This window comes from Oryzias latipes, chromosome 5 (assembly GCF_002234675.1).
Source record: "Oryzias latipes chromosome 5, ASM223467v1".
Lineage (NCBI taxonomy): Eukaryota > Metazoa > Chordata > Actinopteri > Beloniformes > Adrianichthyidae > Oryzias > Oryzias latipes.
Genome location: NC_019863.2, coordinates 18,674,338 through 18,697,514, shown reverse-complemented (window position 1 = coordinate 18,697,514; position 23,177 = coordinate 18,674,338). Strand labels below are relative to the sequence as shown.

The following is a 23,177-nucleotide window of genomic DNA, read 5'->3' as shown; positions in this document are numbered from 1 at the left end:
AAATGATGTAAATTCCAAAGAGGCTTAGGAAACTTGGGAATAACCCCAGGAAGTCCGTTTTTAAGGAGGTAAAAGAAAAAAGAAAAAGGGCCTCAAACACTGAATCCTAAAAAGTTACATTTAGCAAAATTATAAAATAAGATGGCTTATATCTGGTTCATGATTGGCGTTTCATAATGAGGAAACAGAGATATGTATTTGTTTGTTTCAAGATGTTACTAATGAGGGACGCTTTAGGGATGACCATGGCCGAAGTTTTCCAGTACACTCAAAGAAACAACTCATTGGATGAACTCAATTTAATTGTGGGCAGGATTTCCATCCAATAAATATGAGTAGCCACACCTCAAAATTCTTCCATGTAATGAAATATAATTGAGTTAGTCGAACTCAATTTTATCAAGAAAGGCAAGGCAAAAAAAATTATCTAACACTGTAGCCAGCCTTGAACTCAGAACCTCTGTATGTTAATCCTACTAACTACTCCATTGAGCTAACACTTCTGTGACAACTCAGACCTGCCAGTATAAAGAAATAGAATCAATCTATTAATTAGGTTCGTCACGTATTGTTTTAATGGGAGAAGCTGAGTTGAAACGATTTCAAGCATTTCAGTACGTTTTTTACGTGGAAAAACACGAACGAAACTTTTCTCTCTTTGAAAAGTCGAAGGATTTGAAGGACCAAAAGTCTTAGACGAAAGAGTTTATCATTTTAATAGTTTATTGGTTAAAATAGGTGAAAAATTGTAGCTGTAAACCCCAGAAGATACTATAAAAAGAATAGATAAAGAGAAACAGGAAAACAGCATTCAACATGCGCACAGCACGCCCCTTACTTGAACTCAATTATTTTGGATTACTGGAGTTTATAGGTCAAACTATTAATACATTTTGTGTTCGGTCAATTAAATGTAGATACATTATTTTAAGGCAAATATTTGTAAATAAAACAAAAAAATATACATTAAAGAGGGTCTTGAATAATTTTTTGAGTGTAATTCACCCTACAAACTTCAAAACGTAATTGTATTACAGTCAATATCATGCATAATCAAAGACAATGTTGTACAGATGAAACTATTAGTACTTGTATGTATTTTCTTGCTTTGTTTCAATATTTGCTCAATTCATTTTGCATTTCAAAATAAAAAAAAATCATCTTTATAAAGGATTTGATGTTGTTTTTCATACCATCTTTAGCAAATTTGCATTTAGTTATATTTTTGGGAAATATATTTATTTCTCACACACCGTTTGTATCATTCAGTTTATCTCTTTAAATCATTTTAAAAAACAACTAAATTTGAAGCAAGTTTGTTAGTCTTTTTTTTGGTAATGTCCAACTGGGTTTAGACAAGTGCGATAGTTCACATCTGGAGGTGAATGTGTTACAAAACCACCTTCAACAAGCAGAGAGATCTGTCCAAGGAGTACAACCATCTCATGGAGTACAAGTATCTTCTGAGATTCATTTCCAGGAACATTTTAGGAGTATCACCAGAGACTTTACAGTCCATCTTCCTTTGGAGTCATCAAAAATGTTCCAATGTTTTATATTTAATTCATAGGACATCATCACGTTCTGTCACCTCTGGATCATTCCCATTGGCCTGAATTTAGTCTTTGTATTATTATTATTTTAAATTAGTTGACAAAAAGGACTGAAGTGTAGCCACAAGTTTAATAAACCATAAAGACTGGCCTTACTGGGCATGTTTCAACAATCAAGACCCTTTTATTTCATTTGTTGACCCACTTTTCTAAAGTCAAGGGTTCAATGATATTTTCCAGCCGAGATTGTGATGACTATAGATGCCAGCCTGCTTTGTGAACCGTCTAGACACAGAAAAAGAAAGTCAATGGGTCACGTGACTACATTGTTTATTCATCTATAAACCTGTATTGCTTTTTTTAAAAAAAACATTCCGCTGTTTTTACTTTGATTTTTACTACCTGAGTAACATTTTTGGCTTTGATCTCTCCAGCAATTCTCTTTTTCCCTGATCCGTGAAGGTGGAGTTTGCTGCTCGCCGTCTTCCAATTTGGCTGCACGGTGGCCTAGTGGTTAGCGCTCTTGCCTCACAGCAAGAAGCCCCCCAGTTCAAGTCCTGGCTGGGGGACATGAAAAACAATATCAATGGGGGACCTTTCTGTGTGGAGTTTGCATGTTCTCCCCGTGTATGCGTGGGTTTTCTCCGGGATCTCCGGCTTCCTCCCACCGTCCAAAAACATGCTACATAGGTTGATTGGCAACTCTAAATTGTCCATAGGTGTGAGTGTGAGAGTGAATGGATGTGTGATTGAGGATATTCCACCCTGCGACAGACTGGCGACCAGTCCAGGGTATCCCTTGCCTTCGCCCAAGTGGCCGGGATAGGCTCCGGCAACCCCGTGACCCCGAAAGGGAATAAACGGTTAAGAAGATGAATGAGTAACATTTTATTGTTACTCACATGGTAAGAAAAAAAAACAGATTAAAGTATGTTTCTTCCCTCAATCTACTGTAGAAGTTCTTCCACTCCACATTTGAATGCCTTTGCTGTGTTTTCCATTAGTTACTGTAGTTTCAAACACAAAATTTCCCCATGTGGGATTAATAAAGTATGATTGAATTGAATGCTCACCATGTTTTTAGACTTATTTTTAAAGTTCTGAGGATATACAGTTGTTTCTTTGTTTTTTTGGTTTAGTGGTCCATGTAGAACAAAGTTAGCAAGAATGTGCAGACGTATATGTTTAAAAACTTTAGTTTGAACGGAATTTTCTGTATTAAAAACTGCTCAAATCTAGATCTAGGCCCCTGAGGAATATTAGAAACCGATGGCCAAACAGGAAATGAAATTTAAAAAAAACTAACCATTGACTAATATTCTTTTTTTTTTTTTAATTAAGGTACTTTTAATTTATGCATCACCTAACTTTAAAGTATTTTTCTCTTTTCCTGATCTGTTAATCTTTTTTTTTTGTTTTATTTGGTCACTGAAAAGAGAATTCCCACAATGTATCCGCAGACTTTGAGCATTTTGTTCACCTTGAAGCTTTGCTGTTTCTCTTGTTTGTTCCAAAAAGTTTCCAACCTGCATGTTGTTGTTTTCCTGCTTTGTTGTGATAAAAATGTGGCATATCTCACCTCAGTTTTATCATGTTCCCCATTCCTTTTGATTTTTATGCAGATTTATGAATATCTTTGTGACCTAGGAAAAACAAAGAAGGGTACTTTTCCTGTGAGGAAAGTATTTGGTGTCTAAAGTGTAGCACAGGAGAAAGACAGCCTTCAATTTTTTTGCTTACATTATTTGACCAGCTTAGAAAGTTGTAACTCATAAAACCTGTTAGCAGTGATAAATGCAGTGTTCCTGAGAGACCACAAGGTGTCACAGTTGTTCATATAGTCAACTTGAATCGTTTTACTCATTGAGATATTCTGTAAATAGGAGCAATGGGATCTGAAAATACTGATGAACTAAAGTGGATTTCCTCTTTCTGTGGAGTCTAAAAAAAGCTTTGTTTTTTTCTTTTTTGTTGCATAAGGTTGAAGTAAGGAGTTATTTATTGTCCACGTGAAGTAACTGAAAGAAAGGCTTTATTTGTTTACCATAATTCATAAAAGGGTCATTCAAACTCCAGTTAAGAAACATGAAATCACATAAACAAGAACAAAAGTAGAACTGTAAAGTCAATTTTCCAATCAAATGCAAAAAAAAGAGATAAAAAATGTCATTGATAATGGTCTGTCCACTTGTTTAAATGTTTATTTACTGGTCAAGAAACAATTCTAAACTAACACAAGTTAATTTATTGTTCATTCATTTTGTGTTGGATGTTCCATAATAAAACATGCAAGTCATTCAGAAAAAACAAAAGTGGAGGAGAATCTGCAACAAGATTATACAATGAAGTTCTTGTAGTCTCTACTAACTTTGATCTACAATCAAATGAAGCTCAAAAACCCATCATACATTTAGATATATTCTATTCACATTATATGGATAAAAAATCAATTCTGATGTAAATAATAACAGAAAATTAAAAATAAAGGGGTCAATTACTGAAATGACTCATTAATGATTTTCTTTTAACTTTTTCTTTTGGTCTACAGTGTACCGGCAAATGTAAAGGTCTTAAAAGCTGAAACAGGCGGTTTAATGCCTCAGGGCACAAAGGCTTAACTTGCTGAACAGCCTTGTTGGTCTACAGTCATCAAATAAAGACGTTCTAACTTCTCATCTGTGACACATTACCCAGTACAACAGAGGGACTGCATTATGGAATCTGCTGCAGGAAACTAAAAGTTTGGGAGGTTAGAATTGACTTAATTGTGCTGAAAGAGGTTCCTTTTTAAAGAGGATGAAAAAAACTTGACCACTACAACCTTCACTGACTGCATGATGAGACATTTTTATGCAGCGAGTAATAATACTTTATTTATCAACTGATTAGACTGTTTGGGGTATCATTGATACTGTAAAATGTGGTAACAACTTGGATTGTAAAACAAATAACAAATTTAGCTTGATTAAGAAAATCTGCAGTTGTCATGAATGTGGAAAAAAGTTATTAATATTAATATATATTTTAAATAAGGAGAGATATTGGGGACATGAGTAAAAATGTATGGGAGGTGCAGAAAAATGTGAATACCAGAAATCCATAATCTGGCCGTTAGGCTCTGGGATGCGGACGATTTGCGTGTTTGAGATGAACTTCAGACTACAGATGGATAAACCTCGGCGCATAGACACTGATGGTGGTTAGAGGGTATGCCAAAGCAGCGCTCCAGGTGGAAAATGGGGTGGAGGGGGGCCGCCGAATCAGCCAGACTGCAGAGACACAACCATTTCAAAATATCAATGTAATTGGCTTAGAAGAATGACGGGCTATCCAGCTTTACGGTTCAAAGCGAATTCCTAATCGAAATGAAATGATAATAGAATGACGTAACAACCCAGTGTACCTTAAGGTCAGGGTGATTTTCCCTTTGTGCCAAGAGTGTTCAAAAGAATTTTGGGGGGGTAAAGTTGGACATTTTAACATGTACATCAATGTGAAATTATCCAATGAAACCAGACGTGAAACCAAATTTCAGTGGCTATCCAAAGACATGGAACATTTGTCACCCACAGGGGTTGGCTTTAACCCTTTAACACTTATGCTATCTTATGGGGTCCAGATGACCCCACTCTTACATTGACGTGTTATCCCTACCATGATAAAGGGGGATAAAGGTGTGTCCAAAAGTTTGGACACACCTTCTCATTCAAATGAATGGGAAGGTGTGTCCAAACTTTTGGTCTGTACTGTAAGTGCAATCAGGATTAGATCCCAAACAATTGTTTTGCTTGAGCTCTGAAATAGTTGTTGGATTGTTGTGTCTGGATTGTGTCATATCCTCAACTGACTAAATGGTGTTGTAGAACTCCCGCACTTGCACAACTTGGTAACAGTTATTCCATTACGGGAAAGGTAAAAACCTAGGTCAGGGTTTTACAACCTTTTTTTTAGCCAAGGTACACTAACATTGGGAGTTGGGTCATCTAGACCCACTAGACAGTGCTCTGAACCTTTTTTCTTCAATGATTTGTGATCTTCACTGGTGTCCATGGATTACATGAAATCTTTCCACCTTTATTCACTTTTGTCATGGTAGGAATAACACGTCAAAGTAAGGGTGGGGTCATCTAAGATAGCACAAGAGTTAAACACAAAAAATTTTATGATCTGTCATATTACTTACTCAGTGTGAAACCTGCATGGGCCTGAAACCAGAAACCAGAGCTGATGTCCTGGCAATGACTAATGTTTATAGACCAGTTAGGGGAAATTGAGTAATTTCCCACGGCACAACTGACAATGTCTCACAGCACACTAGTGCTACTTCTCGACAAGCTGGTTGAAAAAAAAAAAAAGATCTGACAGATTGTAATTTGTTAAAAGGCTGGAAATTGTGAAAAGCAATTCCTTCTTGATCAAGCATTCTGACTTTTTTTTTTGTTCTTCAGCTGTTTTCTCCGGAGCCCCATGGCCTGACATGGGTAAAAAAAAAATGTGATCGTTCCCACGAACTAGGATTTTCTTACCACAAAATAGTATTTAGTTCCCATGAAATAATCATTTATGCCCACTGAATAATTAAATTGAACTGTCGAACAAAGTATTTAAATTGTGAAAGCAAACTTTTTTTTTGCATCTACCGAAAGTAGTTACTTGTCTGTTGTTTCTTTTCTGACTAGCCCTGATTTCTTTGGAAAATGAAGTGAATCTTCTCATCTACATTATTATATTTGCCAAGTTTCACTTTACAAAATGTGTAATTACACTGTTTCCATTAAAACTATGCGAATAAACACAAATTAACTCACGGGATAAGTCATTCAAAAACACAGATGTGAGCAATATTTGTATTTACAGCAGACACATTCACATTTGTCTGTGTATATCTCATTACATTGCAAGGAAGACATGGAGGATGTTTAGGGATTGGGTTTATTTATTTGGAAAAGCTTGTTATTTTGGCCAAAAACAGCATAATCATAATTAAAAGACCACTGGGAACATTTTGCAACAAGTCAAAATATGATCGGAGTGGGACTTTAAAGGTATCAGCCTTGATGTACAATGAGCCATAAAAATAGAGTCGCTATTGTCCTTTCAGCTTTAAGCACTCCACTGTCTGTCTCCACCATGGCAGAGATCAATGAACTTGAATATGCAATAACAACACAGCTACAGTCATGCTGGGATGACATATTGACAAAAGCCTATCAACATGACTAAGGCAGACGTCCTGCTGGGACCTGACTTAGCTCTATTCTATTGGCAGCTCTAAAAACGGGATTCAGAAATTTAAAACAAAGCTGTTAATGATCCTATTAAACACAGAAATGCATACTTAACAGATAAAAACACTAAAACTAAAAGAAATTCAGTAATAGCAGATCTTCATTGAGTGAAATGGTTATTTAACAATGGTTGGAGCAGTAGTTTATTGGACAGCAGTATCAGTCTTTCAAGTCATTAGGAAATATTGAAAATTTCAGTGTGGTTGAGATCTGAATGTTGACTTTGACCAATATTAAATGATGTTTTTAAAGGGTCAAAGGTAAATATTAGACTTATCGAGAATATCGAGGTTTAAAGGCTTTACATTTAGGTCTTAAACACAACAGTGAACTCAAAACTTCATGGTTGATTCTGACTGCATGGAGGCTAGATCGTGTTTACAAACTAAGACCAAACCATCACCCCCCCACTGCCATGCCTGACAACTTGTCATGAGAGTTTAGTCAGGAAGAACTATGTGCCCAACATAAAACTGGGCTGTCTTTACATGAGACTTACTAAACTGTATGACACCAGCTAAGGCAGGGAGGAAATGTCCTGGATAAATCAGATGCTTTTTAAAAAAAAATTAAACACTGTTAGACCATTGCTGAACCCTTTGCACTATGTGGCAACATATATATATATAGACTAAAAATATTTGCAGTCTCCCTAATTTTTGTCACATTTATTAAGTGTGACATTATCACAGAATCACCTATAGAAATTCTGCTTTGCGAAGTTTATAAATTGCAAAATAAACTAACTTCAAACTTATTGTCAAGTCCAAAAAGGATGTCATAAACAAAAACTCACTCCTTTTTCTCCTGCCATCATTTGTGTTGTCCACTGTGATGGCACTTGGTCGTTTTGTATATTACAGTAAAATAAACCAAACAGTGTTTTACAATATCAATATAATCAATTTCTCTCATTTTGAAATGATTTTTCAATGGTTTAGGTCGATTCGATTAACAACTTTTCTCAGACAGCTCTGACTGGATCCTAGGGAAAAAAAATCTATTTTTCTTGTTTAATTGAATAATTACACCCCTAAAGTGAATTACTATTAACTCCACTGAAATAGTTCTGCATGAGATTTTACCAGAAATATAACGGAGCCAGAATATTTACTGTGTGAAAATACTGTTTACTCCTAATTCATCAATGAAAATATACAAAAAACTGAGTGACATCAGAAAGAGTAGAAGAGAAAGAATGAATGAAAGTGTGGACGCAGAGGGAGAGAGAGGCGCTGACAGAGCGCGCGCGCATTGGTGCTGCGGCGGGACCGACTGTCACACTGAACTGTCAGCAGGGTGGATTCCGGAGAGAGCCGCTGATTCTCGGCTTCCCGACAGGTCACCAGCTGGAGAACCACAGTGGAGGAGGAGAAAGGAGAAGAAAAAGAAGGAACGGCTAAAAGGAATAACTAGAAAACATTTCCATCACCTCCACTGGACAGGATCTACTGCCCTCCCTCATCAGCATCTGTCATTCTCTTCATCACAAAGATGCCAGGTTGGAGGAGGAACCTCACTTTTTGCCTACAACGGATGCACGAGGAAGGTAGGAAAGCAAAAGTGATTAGCGCGTGTGTGTGTGAGATGAGCGCGCGCGCGGGAGTGATTAGAACCTAACTGACTCTTTTGAATCTTTTTTTATTCTATTTGATCTGTTTGGAGTTATCTGGATGCTCTTTGTACACACGTGCTCTGCGGGGCTTCGAAGCACCAACAGCTTCAGTGATCTCGTGTGTATGCGCGTGCGCGTATGTGTCATCGCGTGTTGATTCTGCCGAGGTGGCTGGAGATGCGGGCAGATCACCGCGCGTGCGCGTTGGCGCGTGTCTCTGAGTGGGAAAGGAGCTGCGTGTCGGTCCTGCGGCTGAGCAGAGGAGGAGGCGCAAAGCCTGATGGTCAGCCAGAGGGGGCACGTGCGTGTGTGATGATGCTCACTTGTGGAAGTGTGCAAACGAGAAAGCAAGCCATGTGTGACATCTGACAGAGACACAACTCTGCTGACAAAGACTTCTCTGATTCAGTCTCTTTCTGTGAAGCACACTGCAGTCCAACTATTTCACATTCTTTGAGGTTTTACTTCATCTGTTACTTTTCTGAGCACAAGTCTAGAAATTAAAACAAACTGAAATCTTTTTACATTTGAAATTAGACTAAAATGAAAGTTGATAGACTTTCAAATAACAAAAGCAGAGGTGGGTAGTAACAAGTTACATTTACTCATGAACATCTACAAAAGTGATATTTGGTTAAAAAAATGAATAAAAAGTGCTTGTCAGGTTAGTTTTTCTGCACCATACTTTATACTTTTAGTCCAGTAGATTTATGATGATAAACCAGAACGCTTACTCAGTTAAAATGAGCTTTAATTGTCTAGTTATTTTCTTTTGTTTTGAAATTTTCATTTGTTTTAGGAATATATCATAAAATCAGGGCAATCTTGGTGTTGCCGGTTGACTGATTTGAAGGCTAATGTCGACATAGGCCAATGTAAAAAAACAAAAAAATCGTCTTTAACCACACAGAAACTAACTGACTCTTTTGAATCTTTTTTATTTTATTTTATTGTATGTGTTTGGAGTTATCTGGATGCTTTTTTTTACAATGCAACTGCAACAAACTTTAAGGTCTCACTCTGATCATGATGTATTAAAAGTGCTCCCAGTGTTCTTTCAATTATGGTTTTACTGTATTTATCAACATAAAAAAAACTTGTATAGTTTTCTGGGAAATAGTTTCTGTAGAGTGGCAGTAGTTCATTAGAAATTCGCCTCTGAGTTATGGGTGGGACTGTTGTCATGGAGCAATTCCGCCCACCTTCCCTTCCCCGTTGCGCAGTTTCGAGCAGGGAGCTCCTCTATCATCTCCAGCTTCTCATCAGTTCCTAACTCACAAATATTTGAATAAATAAATGCTGAGAAATGCAATTTGAAACTTTTTTTTTTCTTTATAAATTTCTTTTGTTATCAGAACAATGCTACTATTACATGCTAAATATTATTCAGCCCCCCTTAAGTTAATAATTTGCAGCGCCACCTTCTGCTGTGATTACAGCTGTAAGTCACTTGGGGTATGTTTACACATCGAGAGACTGACATTTTTTCCCATTCCTCCTTACAAAACAGCTGGAGCTCAGTGAGGTTGGATGGAGACCGTTTGTGAACAGCAGTTTTCAGGTCTTTTCAAAGATTCTCGATTGGATTCAGGTCTGGACTTTGACTTGGCCATTCTAACACATGGATATGTTTATTTGTGAACCATTCCATTGTAGATTTTTGCTTTATGATTTGGATCATTGTTCATCCAGAGTGATCATGGGCCTCTTGGCTTCATCTCTGATCAGTCTTCTCCATGTTTGAGCTGAAAGTTTAGACGGACGGCTGGGTCTTTGTAGATCTGCTGTCGTCTAATACTCCTTTCATTTCTGTATTATCGCTTGCACAGTGCTCCTTGGAATGTTTAAAGCTTGGAAATCTTTTTGTATCCAAATCCAACAGTATCTCGGACCTGCCTGGTGCGTTCCTTGTTCTTCATGATGCTCTCTGTGCTTTAAACGGACCTCTGAGACTATCAAAGAGCAGGTGCATTTATGCGGAGACCTGATTACATTAGGGATGGGTATCATTAAGGTTTTAACAGTACTACCGTACTACTCTTATTGGTACTGCTTATCGATCCGGTATTTTAACGATACTCTTATCAAGGGGTGGCGAACACGCGGCTCTCTGCCAATGAGAATGCGGCTCTTTGCTTCTCATCATATTGTGGTGACCCGGGGGTTAGCCCCGCCTTCAGCCCCTAAGACTCATGGGAAGTGGGGAATCTTGGGGGTAAAACCATTAGTGAGGTGGCCATGAGCAGAAGAGAGGTTCATGATGTTTTGGTACTGACAGTAGAGTTCAAGTACATGCACTGTTAAGCTGGTTAGAGGCAAAATAATACTTGTTTACTTGCTACAGTGGTGAGCAAGCTGAGTCGTTTCAGTTTTCATAAACATGTCATCAATTAATTGTTATTCATGACAGGGATCCATCATAAAACTTTAAATAAAATAATTATTTAAGAATTTTTATTTTGTTACTGAAGGTTAAAATTAATTTATGCTACACTCAACTGAAATAAAACTTGAAATAAACACAAGTACAATACTTGCTGTTGTGTTGTGTTGTTTTTTTATGGAAAATAATACGGCTTTATTTGCGTGTTTGTGTGTGTATGTGTTGGCAGGTCAGTGTGTGGTGTGGCTTTTTGACTCTCACAGCGAAAAAATTCGGCTCTTGGTGTCAAACTTGTTCGCCACCCCTGGTCTTATCGATACTTTTTGAGGACGAAAACTAACTAAATAAATAAACAACAAATTAGGAACATAAAGTGTTTTATTTCCTCATTATGGAACAACATTGTTTTTTTAACAAAACATTTTACTTTATACATGATAATGTTACAATACAGACCTGTTTTTTTATGAGGAAGTAGCTGCTAGTTTGTCTGGAATCATAAGCGGTGAGTCTAAGCCCCGCCTCTCATTCCGTATCGTTGTTTTCTCCCGCGTGCAACCCCCCCCTCCAGCGTGTTCTACACAAACAGCGCAACATAAAGTCATCATAGCAACAAGGTGACAGGATAGTAAGGGCACCCTGACGCAAGTTTAAATAATTTTACGCAGAAATGGGTGGTTTTAGTCTAAGGGATTTTTAGGCATTTATGCGTCCCCTACGAGATCCCCACTGACTGTCTTTCTAGAAAAACTTTCCGTCCCATTACAGACTGGTCGGCGTTCACAGCTGCAGACACGCCCCTTCGCGTGCTCACCCTGCTCTCAATCTGAGAACATGATAGTAATTTTACAAAAACACAGTGAGCCGCAGCACAGGGAGGAAGGAGCCGCATTTTGGACCGTTTAACTCTTTCTGCCATCGTATATCTTTGTTAGTGTTCCTGTGTGCGCGCGCCACGTGCTGTCTGAACAATAGCCCCGCCCCCCGTGCACACAAATAGCCAGACAGACCTCTTCTCCTCAGCGAGAATAGCATAATTAATATCATCATTAAGTAACGGAACATTGACTGACTTGGTGAGTTAAATATGGCAGCTAACGTTTATATCTTGTGGCACACAAAAAAATGCGACTTTTCCAGTACCGATAGCAGAACCGTTGAGGTCAGATCTTAACGATACTGCGGTCTTGAAGAATGTTGCCCCGTGGCTCGGTTCCCATCCCTAGATTACATACAGGTGGATTCTATTTATCATCATTAGGTCAACATTGGATCATTCAGAGATCCTCACTGAACATCAGGAAAGAGTTTGCTGCACTGAAAGTAAGGGGGCTGAATAATTTTGCATGCCTAATATTTCAGTTTTTTGTTTGTTAAACAAGTTAAATATCCAATAAATTTCGTTCCACTTCATGATTGTGTCCTACTTGTTGATGATTCTTCAGAAAAAAATGCAATGTTATATCTTTATGTTTGCAGCCTGAAATGTGGTAAAAATTGAAAAGTTCAAGCGGACCGAATACTTTCCCAAGGCACTGTATGTAATAACTTTTACTTTAATACTTGTAAAAACACCCAAAAATATACATATTCTCAACATCAATGCTTGCTATATATTTATACGCTCAATTATCTGTGTTTTTTTGCATATAAACTTCCCTTGTTTTATTTGAAAATATTTTCATTTCATTCGAATTGTTAGAAAATCCCAAACTTTTCTAGGAATCAGTTTAAGCCAGGAATAAATGCAAGAAGTCCTTTAATCTGCACTCAAGACCAATATCAGCAGTCTAAACTCGCCATGAACTCCTAATTTTCTTTTAAGAATTGCTCTTTCTGATTCAGTCTGCACCTTATCTGTAATTGCTCTTTCTAAAGATTGGGGATCAGCTTCTTTGGAGAAACTTAAGCTATCACTTTCCAGGCTTTAAAAAAGTTGTACTGCAGTGATGTGATTGGTTAGAGACATTAGGCCAGTTTTCATGACAACAATTTTATTGCTTTAGCTTGTTATAGTTTAATAAAGTCTACACACAGAAACATGTTTCATTCTGAGGAATTGAAAACTGCAACCAAACATTTCTGCTTGTGTTCAGTTTGTAATACGCTCTTTCACCGTTTGAATGAGATTGTTTTGCTCTGTCAGTTTAGCTTTTTTCATCTGTTTTGTTGCATACCAGCTGCATGGCAGCAGAGGAAAAATGCCAGATGAAAATTTTGTTTTCACAGACTCCTGCAAGACCTCACTTGGTCAGCGCTCACAAAACAACTTACTCTTCCTTCCTGTTACATGTTGTCATGACACCAGACTGTTGATGTTTCTACTCTTGTTAGAAGTTGTTTCTAAATTTCTAAAACATTTAGTATTGCAGCCTACTAAAGTCCTGACCCTGTGCTGGATGTGTTTGATTTTTTGGCTTCACTCCTTGTTTGTTAGATGTACTTTGCTGCAAAAGAGTTTTGTTTTGCAAGTTGTGCTTCTTGAAAATATGATTTTGGTTTGTAATGCCCATCATAGTTCAACTGTAAGAGACAGAATTTAAAGAAAAATATCCAGGACATTACGTTTTGTATTTTTTTAAAGAATTGATTTGGTACAAAGAAAAGTAGTGTTTACCTCTTACAAACAAGCAGACCTCACAGACCTGTTACCTGTTCCTCTAAGAACCAACATGCAACAAAAGAGAGACATGCTCTTCAATTCAATTCATCATACAAAGGGTGTGGTTGCCTTTAAACTGTTAAAATTTCAGTCTGAGGAGACTTTAGTGTGAAAGACTGGGTCTAAAATGTGCTAAGAGACTGCAGGGATCTCTGAGACTGTATTTGTTTAGTCTTTCTGCATATAATAAGTGCAAAACTAAAACCCGGGGCAAAGTTGTGATAAAGAGACAGCGTGACATGGAAAGATAAGAAGAGTACTAACAGACTTGTGTTTGCTGGTGTTGCTCTTGTTGCCTAGACTTAAGACAGTAGTGATATCCTGCATCTGGATTCTCTGTTACAAATGTTTAATGCCACTTGAAATAAACTGTGCACATTTACAGTTGCACTCTGTTATAGTTGGGATTTGTGTGGCAGCATCAATCATGTGAAAGTCATATCATTTTTGAGGCTGGAAATAGAGATGTCAACTGGACATTGAGTTGTGAACACCTTCTGCCCTGACTGCTACTAGTAGATTCTGCTTTGTGAAGTTTGTAGACTTGTCTGCTCATCATCCTTTATCCTGTGCTGCAAGTACATTGGGGTCGCAGCAGGGCAGCACAGCAGCAACTGCTCTTATAGAAGAGTAAGATCAATATAGGCTCAATGTCAAAGTCACCAAAAGTCTCCAAAAGCACAGAGAAATCATTAGATTTGCCACCTGTAGATTCTTTAAACAAGAGACTCTGTAGGGATTAAAAATCTATGACCACAGCTTAACTTTTTTTGTTGTTTCCTGTGGTGTGCAAAGTATCTTATAATGTTACATGCAAACAGACAATATAGCCTGTGATTCACATACATGCTTTAAAAAAGGGGGAAAAACTTTTTCAGATATAGAAATAAGCTGCATTGCTCGATCACCAGTCCCATAGAAAAACTGCATTAAAGGTTTGATTCCTGTCCAGCTTATTAGTGCATTTCTAGTTTTCAGTTGGAAGACACTGAGCTATAATATGTGCAAAAATAAATCACACATTTGCACACAGTCTTTGGTCATTTTCATTTGACATGCAGATTTATATTAACTTGAATTTTGAACACCTGTTGTAAAAAAAACTTGTGAATGTCATTCTTCTTCCTGCATTTGACCCTTTTACACCAGAGCTTCAGCTCCAGTGTTTACATTCTGTCGACTACTGTAACTCTTCAACGGTTTATGCAATTAACGTAATTCCGGTCAATTCTAAAGATGAGGAAAGCACTCTTGCAGTGATATGCACAATTTACAGTAGTGGAATTTGTCTGTGCCATTATGCAACAGTTTACATGAGTGATGTGCAAAGCTTATAAGAATGAGCTGATTCACTATGATTCCTGCAGGCGAGGATTCATGGCCGGTCGAACAGCATGTGTTATTTAGGTGCCGCCTGCAACATCTGCAGTGTTAAAGGGTTAATCCAGTTCAGCTTTAAAAGTTGCTAACCACAGGTCTAACCTGTCCTTGTATGCACTTTGCCAAAACGTTCTGAAATTACTTACTAAAACAGTAAAAACGCCAAGATGGTGTCAAAACACAAGACAGATTTGACCAAAGTCCAGTGTCGGACAAAACACAGCTTTAGCAGTGTTTAGCAGTGTGACGCTAACGCTGTATCGCACTGCCCCACCTCTGGTTAAGCTCTGCAATGGCCTCTAAAGTGGCAAGAGCACAACAAAATATCACACTTATGAGGAATCCACATAGAAAAGAAAAAAAAACTGCATGACCAATACTTCTTTATTCCGTCTTTATTCCTCATAAAAAATATTAGTCCCTCTGGATCTTAAAAGATCTCAGTTGGACCAGGTTATTGGTCTGAATTCATATTCCTAATTCAAAGACTGTGACCCCTCAGAGCATGAAAAATTGGATGCAGTAAACTGCATTCTCCTTTCTATTTAGCAACTTGGCTCTGCACTCGTGTTTTGCATGTACGTCTTTTAATCGGGTTGCAGCAAAGCTGCTCTGAACAAAATTCATTAGAACACTGGATTTGTTCCAGCTGAGCTTCAGGGAGGTGTTTCATCTTGAGAATCATGTTCGGGACCTTAACCCCAAGTTATTCAAATAGAAAAAAATGGACAATGGACAGATGGAAAGAAATGTCCACAGTTACTACTTAGACCCATCTTAAAGCATGAGCAGGTATTTTCTGTGTGCTTTAAGAGACAGTGTCTGTGTTCCGAGAGACGGTAATGATTGCACAGCAATGCATTTATAAAAAACTTTTTTCTGCCACTGTTCCACAATTATTTGATCAGAACGTTTTGTTCCCCAGTTGAAGGACAGATTTTGGATAAGCAAACCAGCTTGAATGAATGTTTGTTTAGGTTGCCGCCGGGACAAAATGGAAGGGAGATTTTTGTGTGTGTTGCAGTCACTCATTCTGGTGACAATGTCAAAAAATCTAAGGGTACAAATAACAATGGCCTTTATGTTGTGCATGAATATTGTGGCAAAAGCTGAAATTCAACAAACAGGCAGATGAAAAGAGAGGCAGGTAGACCTGACAGGGAGTCACAAGAGGAGATTAGATAAAACCAGAGGAGAGTTTGAAGGGGAAAGATAGAAGGTTGGTCTCTCGTCCTTATCAGCCATAAGAGGAGACACTATTAATCAGGAGACTAGAAGATCAAATAATGTGCTGGCAGATGAATAGCAACCCTGTGTATGCGTCAGTTTGAAATAAACTTAGAAGTGTGTGATGGAGTCCTCAGTCTCCCCTTAAAATGGATTTTTTTGTTATCGCAGACGGATCAGAAGTGGATTAGGGGTGAGGAAAGAGGAGAGAAGAAGGTCAGAGGAAACAAAAGACTGGCAGGAGGTACAGAACAATGAACAAGTTGCTGCCAATATCTGACAACATTAAACCTCAGTACATTCAGTTGTGGGCAAAATAGTTTTTTTTGGATGTATGTATGTTCACGCTATTCTTTTGTCAGATTTACCGTAATTTCCGGATTATAAGGTGTTACTTTTGTCACACGCTTTCAACCCTTCGATTTGTTCAATGATGCGGCTAATTTATGCATTTTCTTTTTTTTTAAGGCATTTTTTCTAACAGACGCTAGGGGCGCTCGAGCAGAAAGGGTAAGAGTGAGACAGGGGGAATACGGTATACGTGTCGAGGAAGACCCAAGTTTAATGTAAATTCCTGCTTTGTGAATGAATAGCCCGAACAGACCCTCATCATGGAAGATGCAAGAAGAAATGCATATGACGCAGCTTTCTAGTTCAAAGCAATCGTTAAAAGCATTGTGAAAAAATCCACCATCACCAATGGGTTTGGAAAAGCCGGTCTGCTGCATGACAGAGGACAGCACAAGCTCAGGAGAGAGTTTACCTCAGGATGAGAGTGACACTGACAGCGACAACGAAGGAGAGACAGAGAGAGTGTGGTGAAGAATGTCTGACGCTATTCCAATCCGACACTGAGGAGGAAGACTTCCATGGTTTCAGTGCACAGTAGGGCGCGATTTTTTAACACCAATGTGATGAAGCAGCAGGAGTTGTGGTGTCACGCAGAACCCTTAAAGTTTGAACACAGGACTCGAGGAAAAATTAAATGATTAGCAAAGATTATTGTTTATTATAGTTCAAATCCCGCACCATATGCAGAACTTTCAACAACAACAAAAAAAAGGTGATGAGTCATCACCGCAGTTATGTGGTTATCGTCACACCCCTAGTTTGGAAAGAAAAGCTCAGGTATATTATGAAAACTTTGAAAACTCTTTCTGTGTACTGTCTTTCTTTGTAAATATATCATGTGTTGAACCTTTCCTGGATTACTTTTTTTCTTTCTGACTGTGGTCGGAAAATGCAGGTGAGATCCTCTCCGCCGAAGGTTCACTTCCGCGTTCTGACCCTCAGAGCCTCCAAAGTGGGTTAATAAAGAATCATTCACCGTTCTTCTGGGGGAAATCTTCTTTTCTTACAGTTCTCCTTTATTCTGTATATCAAACATGAACATGGACCCCCAACACACTTCTGCTGTGCGCTCTCTCTCGCTCTTGCGCTGCACGCACTCCCTTCCTTCTGCTACACGCGCTCCCTCCTCTTTCTTACACACACACGCGGGGTTTCAGCACATACACATCCTCATTCTACAACACATGTTTCAATGTGGGCACATGCAGCTTATGTATGTACGAAATAGTTTATCCTTTAGAAATGTAATGGGTGAGGCTTATAATCAGAGGTGTCTATATTCCAGAAATTATGGTAAGTTAAAGTTTTAGCATTTGTTCTGACCATTGAGATGCACTCTCTCTGTTCACAGATATATGGCAGACTGAAATGGCTAAAAATGTGTTTACAATTTGTTATTCAATGTATTTGCAGGTAAAACTGGTTCTGCAAACTTGTTGAAGACATAAGAGCCATGTACTGTTACTTTGTACTTATTAATAATTTTTCGTAAGTATTTAGAAAAATTATCCATTGAGTATCCGTATCGGCTACAAGAGGCACGAAAATATTGAGTATCGGTTGTAAAAAGTCATTATCGTGCATCCTTAGTGAAAATGCTATATAGTTTTGAATGTCCTCCATGGGTTGAACATAGGACCACTTAAACTTGTTTTTTGTTTGTCTTTAATAGTCATTCTGAAATTCTTCACTATTTCTCCAGAGCAGCTGCAATGTTACTAATTCCATCAATAGTGTAATTTGATTGCCCGTTGTTCATCACTGCTGCAATGCTGACACTGGAGGTGAAGGTATTGATTTAATTGTCAGGGTAAAAGGTTAGAAAACAAATGCATGTGTAGTGGGAAGAGGAATATTTTAGTCTCAGTTGCTATATTGTCCAGAAGGACATGGGTGAAATCCTTTTTTGTTGTCCTTTAATCTACACATTATCTTCTCATGTTAATGTGTTTGTGGATTATAAAAGAAAGCCTTGGTGTTTTGTGATGTCTACATATAATAGCTGTGGCAACCTGAGTGTACATTAGTGTGTTTGTGTGTGCACGAGACGCGTGTAGAAGGCATGTAGCCGCAGGTTAGCAGTGGGCGAGAGCAGTAACGCTGCTTCAGTCATAATAGGATCTGACGATGACTCATGCCCTGCAAAAACAACTAACGCTCTCTCTTTTCTCTTCTTATTTCCTCTAACTCCTTATACTCTCATCTCAATCTTTCTTTTACTTTTTTTTAACTTACATCCCTTAATAGTATTCTCCCCCTCTTCAGACTTTTCTCATTCACCATCTTTCTATCTACCGCCGTTTGCATCTTATCTATTGCCTGTAGTTACGTTAGTATTTTTTCTACCATGTTTGTAATCACGTACAGCTTTTTTGATAGAAAACTTTTTTTGGCTCTGCTCCTAACTTACTTTCATCCTATTACAGACATTTCTCTATCAAATCTCTTTCAAAAATGTTGCAGTTATCTCTTTATTTCTTGTAAATGTTTTTGTTCACATTTTTACATTTCACCCATGTTTAACTTCAGCAAACTCCCCAATCATTTCATATTGTTTGGCTTCCATTTAGAATTGGTTTACATTTAGCCTGTAAAAGATAATCCTGCAAATCAGTTTGCAGCGGTGTGATGCATAATCAAGGTTTCATGCCTCACTGACTCCTCTGTCTTGTATACTGCATTGCTTAGGTCACCTGATTTACATGCAGATGCTTGCTTACATTTTGCAACATTATAATAGTCTTTGTGCAGTACAAAATATGACTCCTATATACAAATTATTATTTCACGAACATTGCATGTACTTTAGCAAAAACTGCCCTTCACCCTACCAAGTATTTACATGCAAGTTTTGCAGCAGATGTTTTTTTTTTTGTCTCCATTCAGTCTGTTTTGTTCCCCATGTCACCAAATCCTTTATAAAGTTGTTTTATGTTTGTCTTGTATTTTATGACCAGTTGAAACTAAATTCAAAGGTTACACACCTTTCAAATATCCACCATGACTCTGGTCTGTTGCCACCACTCCAGAGACAAATAGTCCCATGCACAGTGAAGACTACATGGTTTGAGTCCCCCTTAGTTTCTGGGATTCTGGAGGATTGGGAACATTTCACCCCAAAGTTTGTAGTGGTTTCTCCCATATTAATGTCCCCAACACCCTAAAAGAAAGGCTCATAATCTTTCTAGTGTTACAATCTAAGATATACCTCTGCATGTAGAGTGCACAAGCCATTTCTTGGGTCAAGACGTTGCATACAGTGGAACAAGAAAACAACACAGCTGTCATGAACTAAGTTTATCTTGGGTTGTAGCATGTGACAAACAGGGTCCAGATGAGGCCCAGATCACCTTGCTATGTTGTGAGAAAGGTATGCCCACATTCCCAAAGGGAATAAGAATTTGGGTTATACTCAGTGGATGTGTGTCTCAGAATCTCATCGTATCATCCCCATAAGTAAAAGGCTGCAGTCACAATACAGTCCAAAGGACAGCCAGTCCAAGTCACATGAAAGCAAACTTTGCTTTTGCAAAAATAAGAAGTAATGTAAACAGTTTTCTTCCTCTTATTTTTATGATCTATTAATGCTTCTTTTATTTCCACAAAACAATAAGAATTATTTCCAGAACAAATGACTCCTTTAGTTGTATCAGCATTGGAAATTGCTTCATGTGCCTAATTTTGATGAGACTCACTGTACTGAACATACTGGCCACTCTAAGCTTCCAGTCCATTTACCCCAGAATTTGATATACCGTAATTTCCGGACTATAGAGTGCATCTTATTATAAGCCGCACCCATTACATTTTTAAAGGATAAACCATTTCGTACATACATAAGCCGCACCTGTTTATAAGCCGCATGTGCCCACATTGAAACGTGTGAGAAAGAGGAGGGAGCGCGTGCAGCGCAAGAGTGAGAGAGAGCGCACAGCAAAAGTGTGTTGGGGGTCCATGTTCATGTTTGATATACAGAGTAAAGGAGAACTGTAAGAAAAGAAGATTTCCCCCAGAAAAACGGTGAATGATTCTTTATTAACCCGCTTTGGAGGCTCTGAGGGTCCAAACGGGGAAGTTCTGTAACTGATCGGCATTTGCTATGTTGATTTCTAAAACAGTTATGTCAATTTTTTACATAATAATTAAGTAATTCATCTTTGTCATGTGCTTTATTGATACCTAAGGATTCTTAATTCTGTTTTATAAAAGTTGTGAACCGCATAAAGATATATCATGCAATAAAATTGGTTACAGTAGAACAGGGGTGGGATTATAGAAGTTCACTTCTTTCCACTCCCTTTCAAGCAATATTTAATTTATGTCTAATTATCCTAAGTTTGATACGTCTTTGTATGAATGTTAACCTGATGATTGTATTGTTTTTGTGTATTATTCTTACTGGATTGCTTGAAATAAACCATTTCAAATCAGAAATCAAATCAGACTGAGAGCTAATAACTTCTCCCAATATGTGGATGGGAATGAACCAGCTGTGGAGACTGGTGACATGTTAAACACATCTTCTGCTTTGACTCTGGTAGATCCATTGCAGACTGGTGTCCACCCTAGGTTATCACACCCACTTATGTAGGGGATGTAATCATGCAGCTGACCTCCTGTCTGTTGTGCCTTTGATTTAAAATTTGTTGAGCTTGTATCGAGCTGATTGCTCTCAGAAGCAACACTGCATGCTTGAGTGTTTTATTTCATGATCCTTGTGTCCTTAAAAGTCGCTTGAGTCATACTGCTGATTTTTACAAACCCATTGCTACTGACAAGTTTATCTTTTTTTTCCTTCAGAAAACAAAACACTTCTCGCAGAGGTGAGTGTTTTTATTTGCCAAGCTAGGATTAGCCTTCTCCTGGCGGACAGGAGATTTATGATCCTCTAAATGAAATTTTTGTCAGCACATGACCAAGGCACTCAATTTCAAAAGTGATGCAGAGCATTTTTTCATCACCAAGACTACTGTTGCAGGGATTTGGGTTTATTGTTTTCTCACCACTTCATCAAAAAAAGCCCTCTGCCCTTTACTGTATCACTGAGGTCATCAACTAATCAGACCCCCAACTTTGTTTTTTCTCAACTGGTTTTGTGGAGATAAAAGGTAAAAGAGAAGGGCTGATTTACGACAAAGGTTCGTGGTTCAATCCTGACCTGCAGCTTCAGGTTGGTGCAAAATAATTGTTTTCATCCTGCTACACTTCACAATTCCTTACTTCCTCTCCTCTTTTCTACTTTTTCTTAATATTCATGTTAGGTTTAACGCACAGGATCATGGTTCTCTCTTGATTGATATTTTCCTGTGAATGCACTTGAAACGCATAGGGCGTCTTTGTCTCTTAACGCATTAATGCAAACACAAACATTTAATCTACGCCTGTCTGACGAACTGTACACGCTTGCTCTTCTGTCTTTGTGCACCCCTGTTGCCATTATCTGATCACAGGATCACTCATTTGTTTTGTGTGTTCATTCATCCTCTTTGCACCTTAGACTTTGATTGCTGCAGGCCCTCTTTCCACACAAAGTCTTCAGCTACCAACCTGAATCTGTTTAATCTTTGCTGAATCCTGCCACATCTGTTATGGTCTCCTGACTGCCTCTCCTTCATGTCCTGCTTCTGGAATGAACCTGTAATGACGCTGAATGTTCTAAGCCCCATTACCATGCTGAAGCATTACGGATGCAAAGCAACACGGCTTCAAAGCATTATCACTTTAAATAGAAACCAATCTGTTAAGTCACAATGGTCCTACTAGCTCTGTTACAAAGCACTTCCCTTTCCTTTTTTTTGTTGTTACTTTTATAAATTTTTTTGCACTGTAATAAAAAGGGGGGGGGGGAAGTAAAGCAAATGGGCCTGCTCAAAAGTGACAGATCCTGCAAATACATAAGCATTTTTTAATTTTCTTTTTTTCCTAATTTATGTTTGATTCTTTGATAGAATCCTATACTCAGTTGATTAGCTGGATCAGGTGTGTTCATCCATTTGAAACTTACCAGAGCAAACATACCTATATTACAAAACATGCAGGAATACGCCCTTTGGTGCCTACCCCTGCTTTAGACTATAGTGTAATCCCTCAATGTCTAAATATAACTCCAGCTATGAGAAAAAAAAGTGTGTTTTTGTTTTGAAGCAGATGCTATTTTAAGGTAATTTTGGAGCTGAAGTGGTTTGATGCATATTTGCATCAATAGGCACTATGGGTTTAAAACAATCAGTTCTGGTTTTTAAAAGGTCAACCACAGACTATCCTCTAGAGCAGGGGTGGGCAATTCCAGGCCTCGAGCGCCGGTGTGTCTGCATGATTTCCAGATAGTCTTGCCCTACTCATGGCTGATTACCTGGTTCAGGTGTGTCCAGCCAATAATCTTGCCCTACTCATGGCTGATTACCTGGTTCAGGTGTGTCCAGCCAATTAAAACATGCCAGAGCAGGGTATGCTGAAAAACATGCAGGAATGCGGCCCTCAGTGCCCACCTATGCTCTAGAGCACTCCTCCAAGCTAATGTCCAAGCCAAGGACTTGATCCTTTATTGGATGGTGCTTGACCCACCAGCTCAGGGGTCGGGAACCTATGGCTCGCGAGCCATATATGGCTCTTTTGATGGTCACATGTGGCTCGCAGACAAATCTTTACTTATACTTTTTTTTTCATTAGACCAGTCCTTCTCAGGCGCGATGCGATGTCAGAGGCGCGCAGTAGTAGC

The 23,177-nt window shown here is 38.4% G+C and overlaps 1 protein-coding gene across 1 annotated transcript in view; it reads left to right on the top strand.

The window, feature by feature from the left end:
- The first annotated feature begins 8,094 nt into the window (after positions 1 to 8,094).
- grip2 (glutamate receptor interacting protein 2) overlaps positions 8,095 to 23,177 on the top strand; it is a 242,945-nt gene continuing 227,862 nt past the window's right edge. Inside the window, exon 1 of the mRNA XM_023955041.1 lies at positions 8,095 to 8,390. Within this exon, the coding sequence (XP_023810809.1) occupies positions 8,336 to 8,390 (55 nt within the window). The 5' untranslated portion in view covers positions 8,095 to 8,335. The remainder of the gene's footprint in view (positions 8,391 to 23,177) is intronic.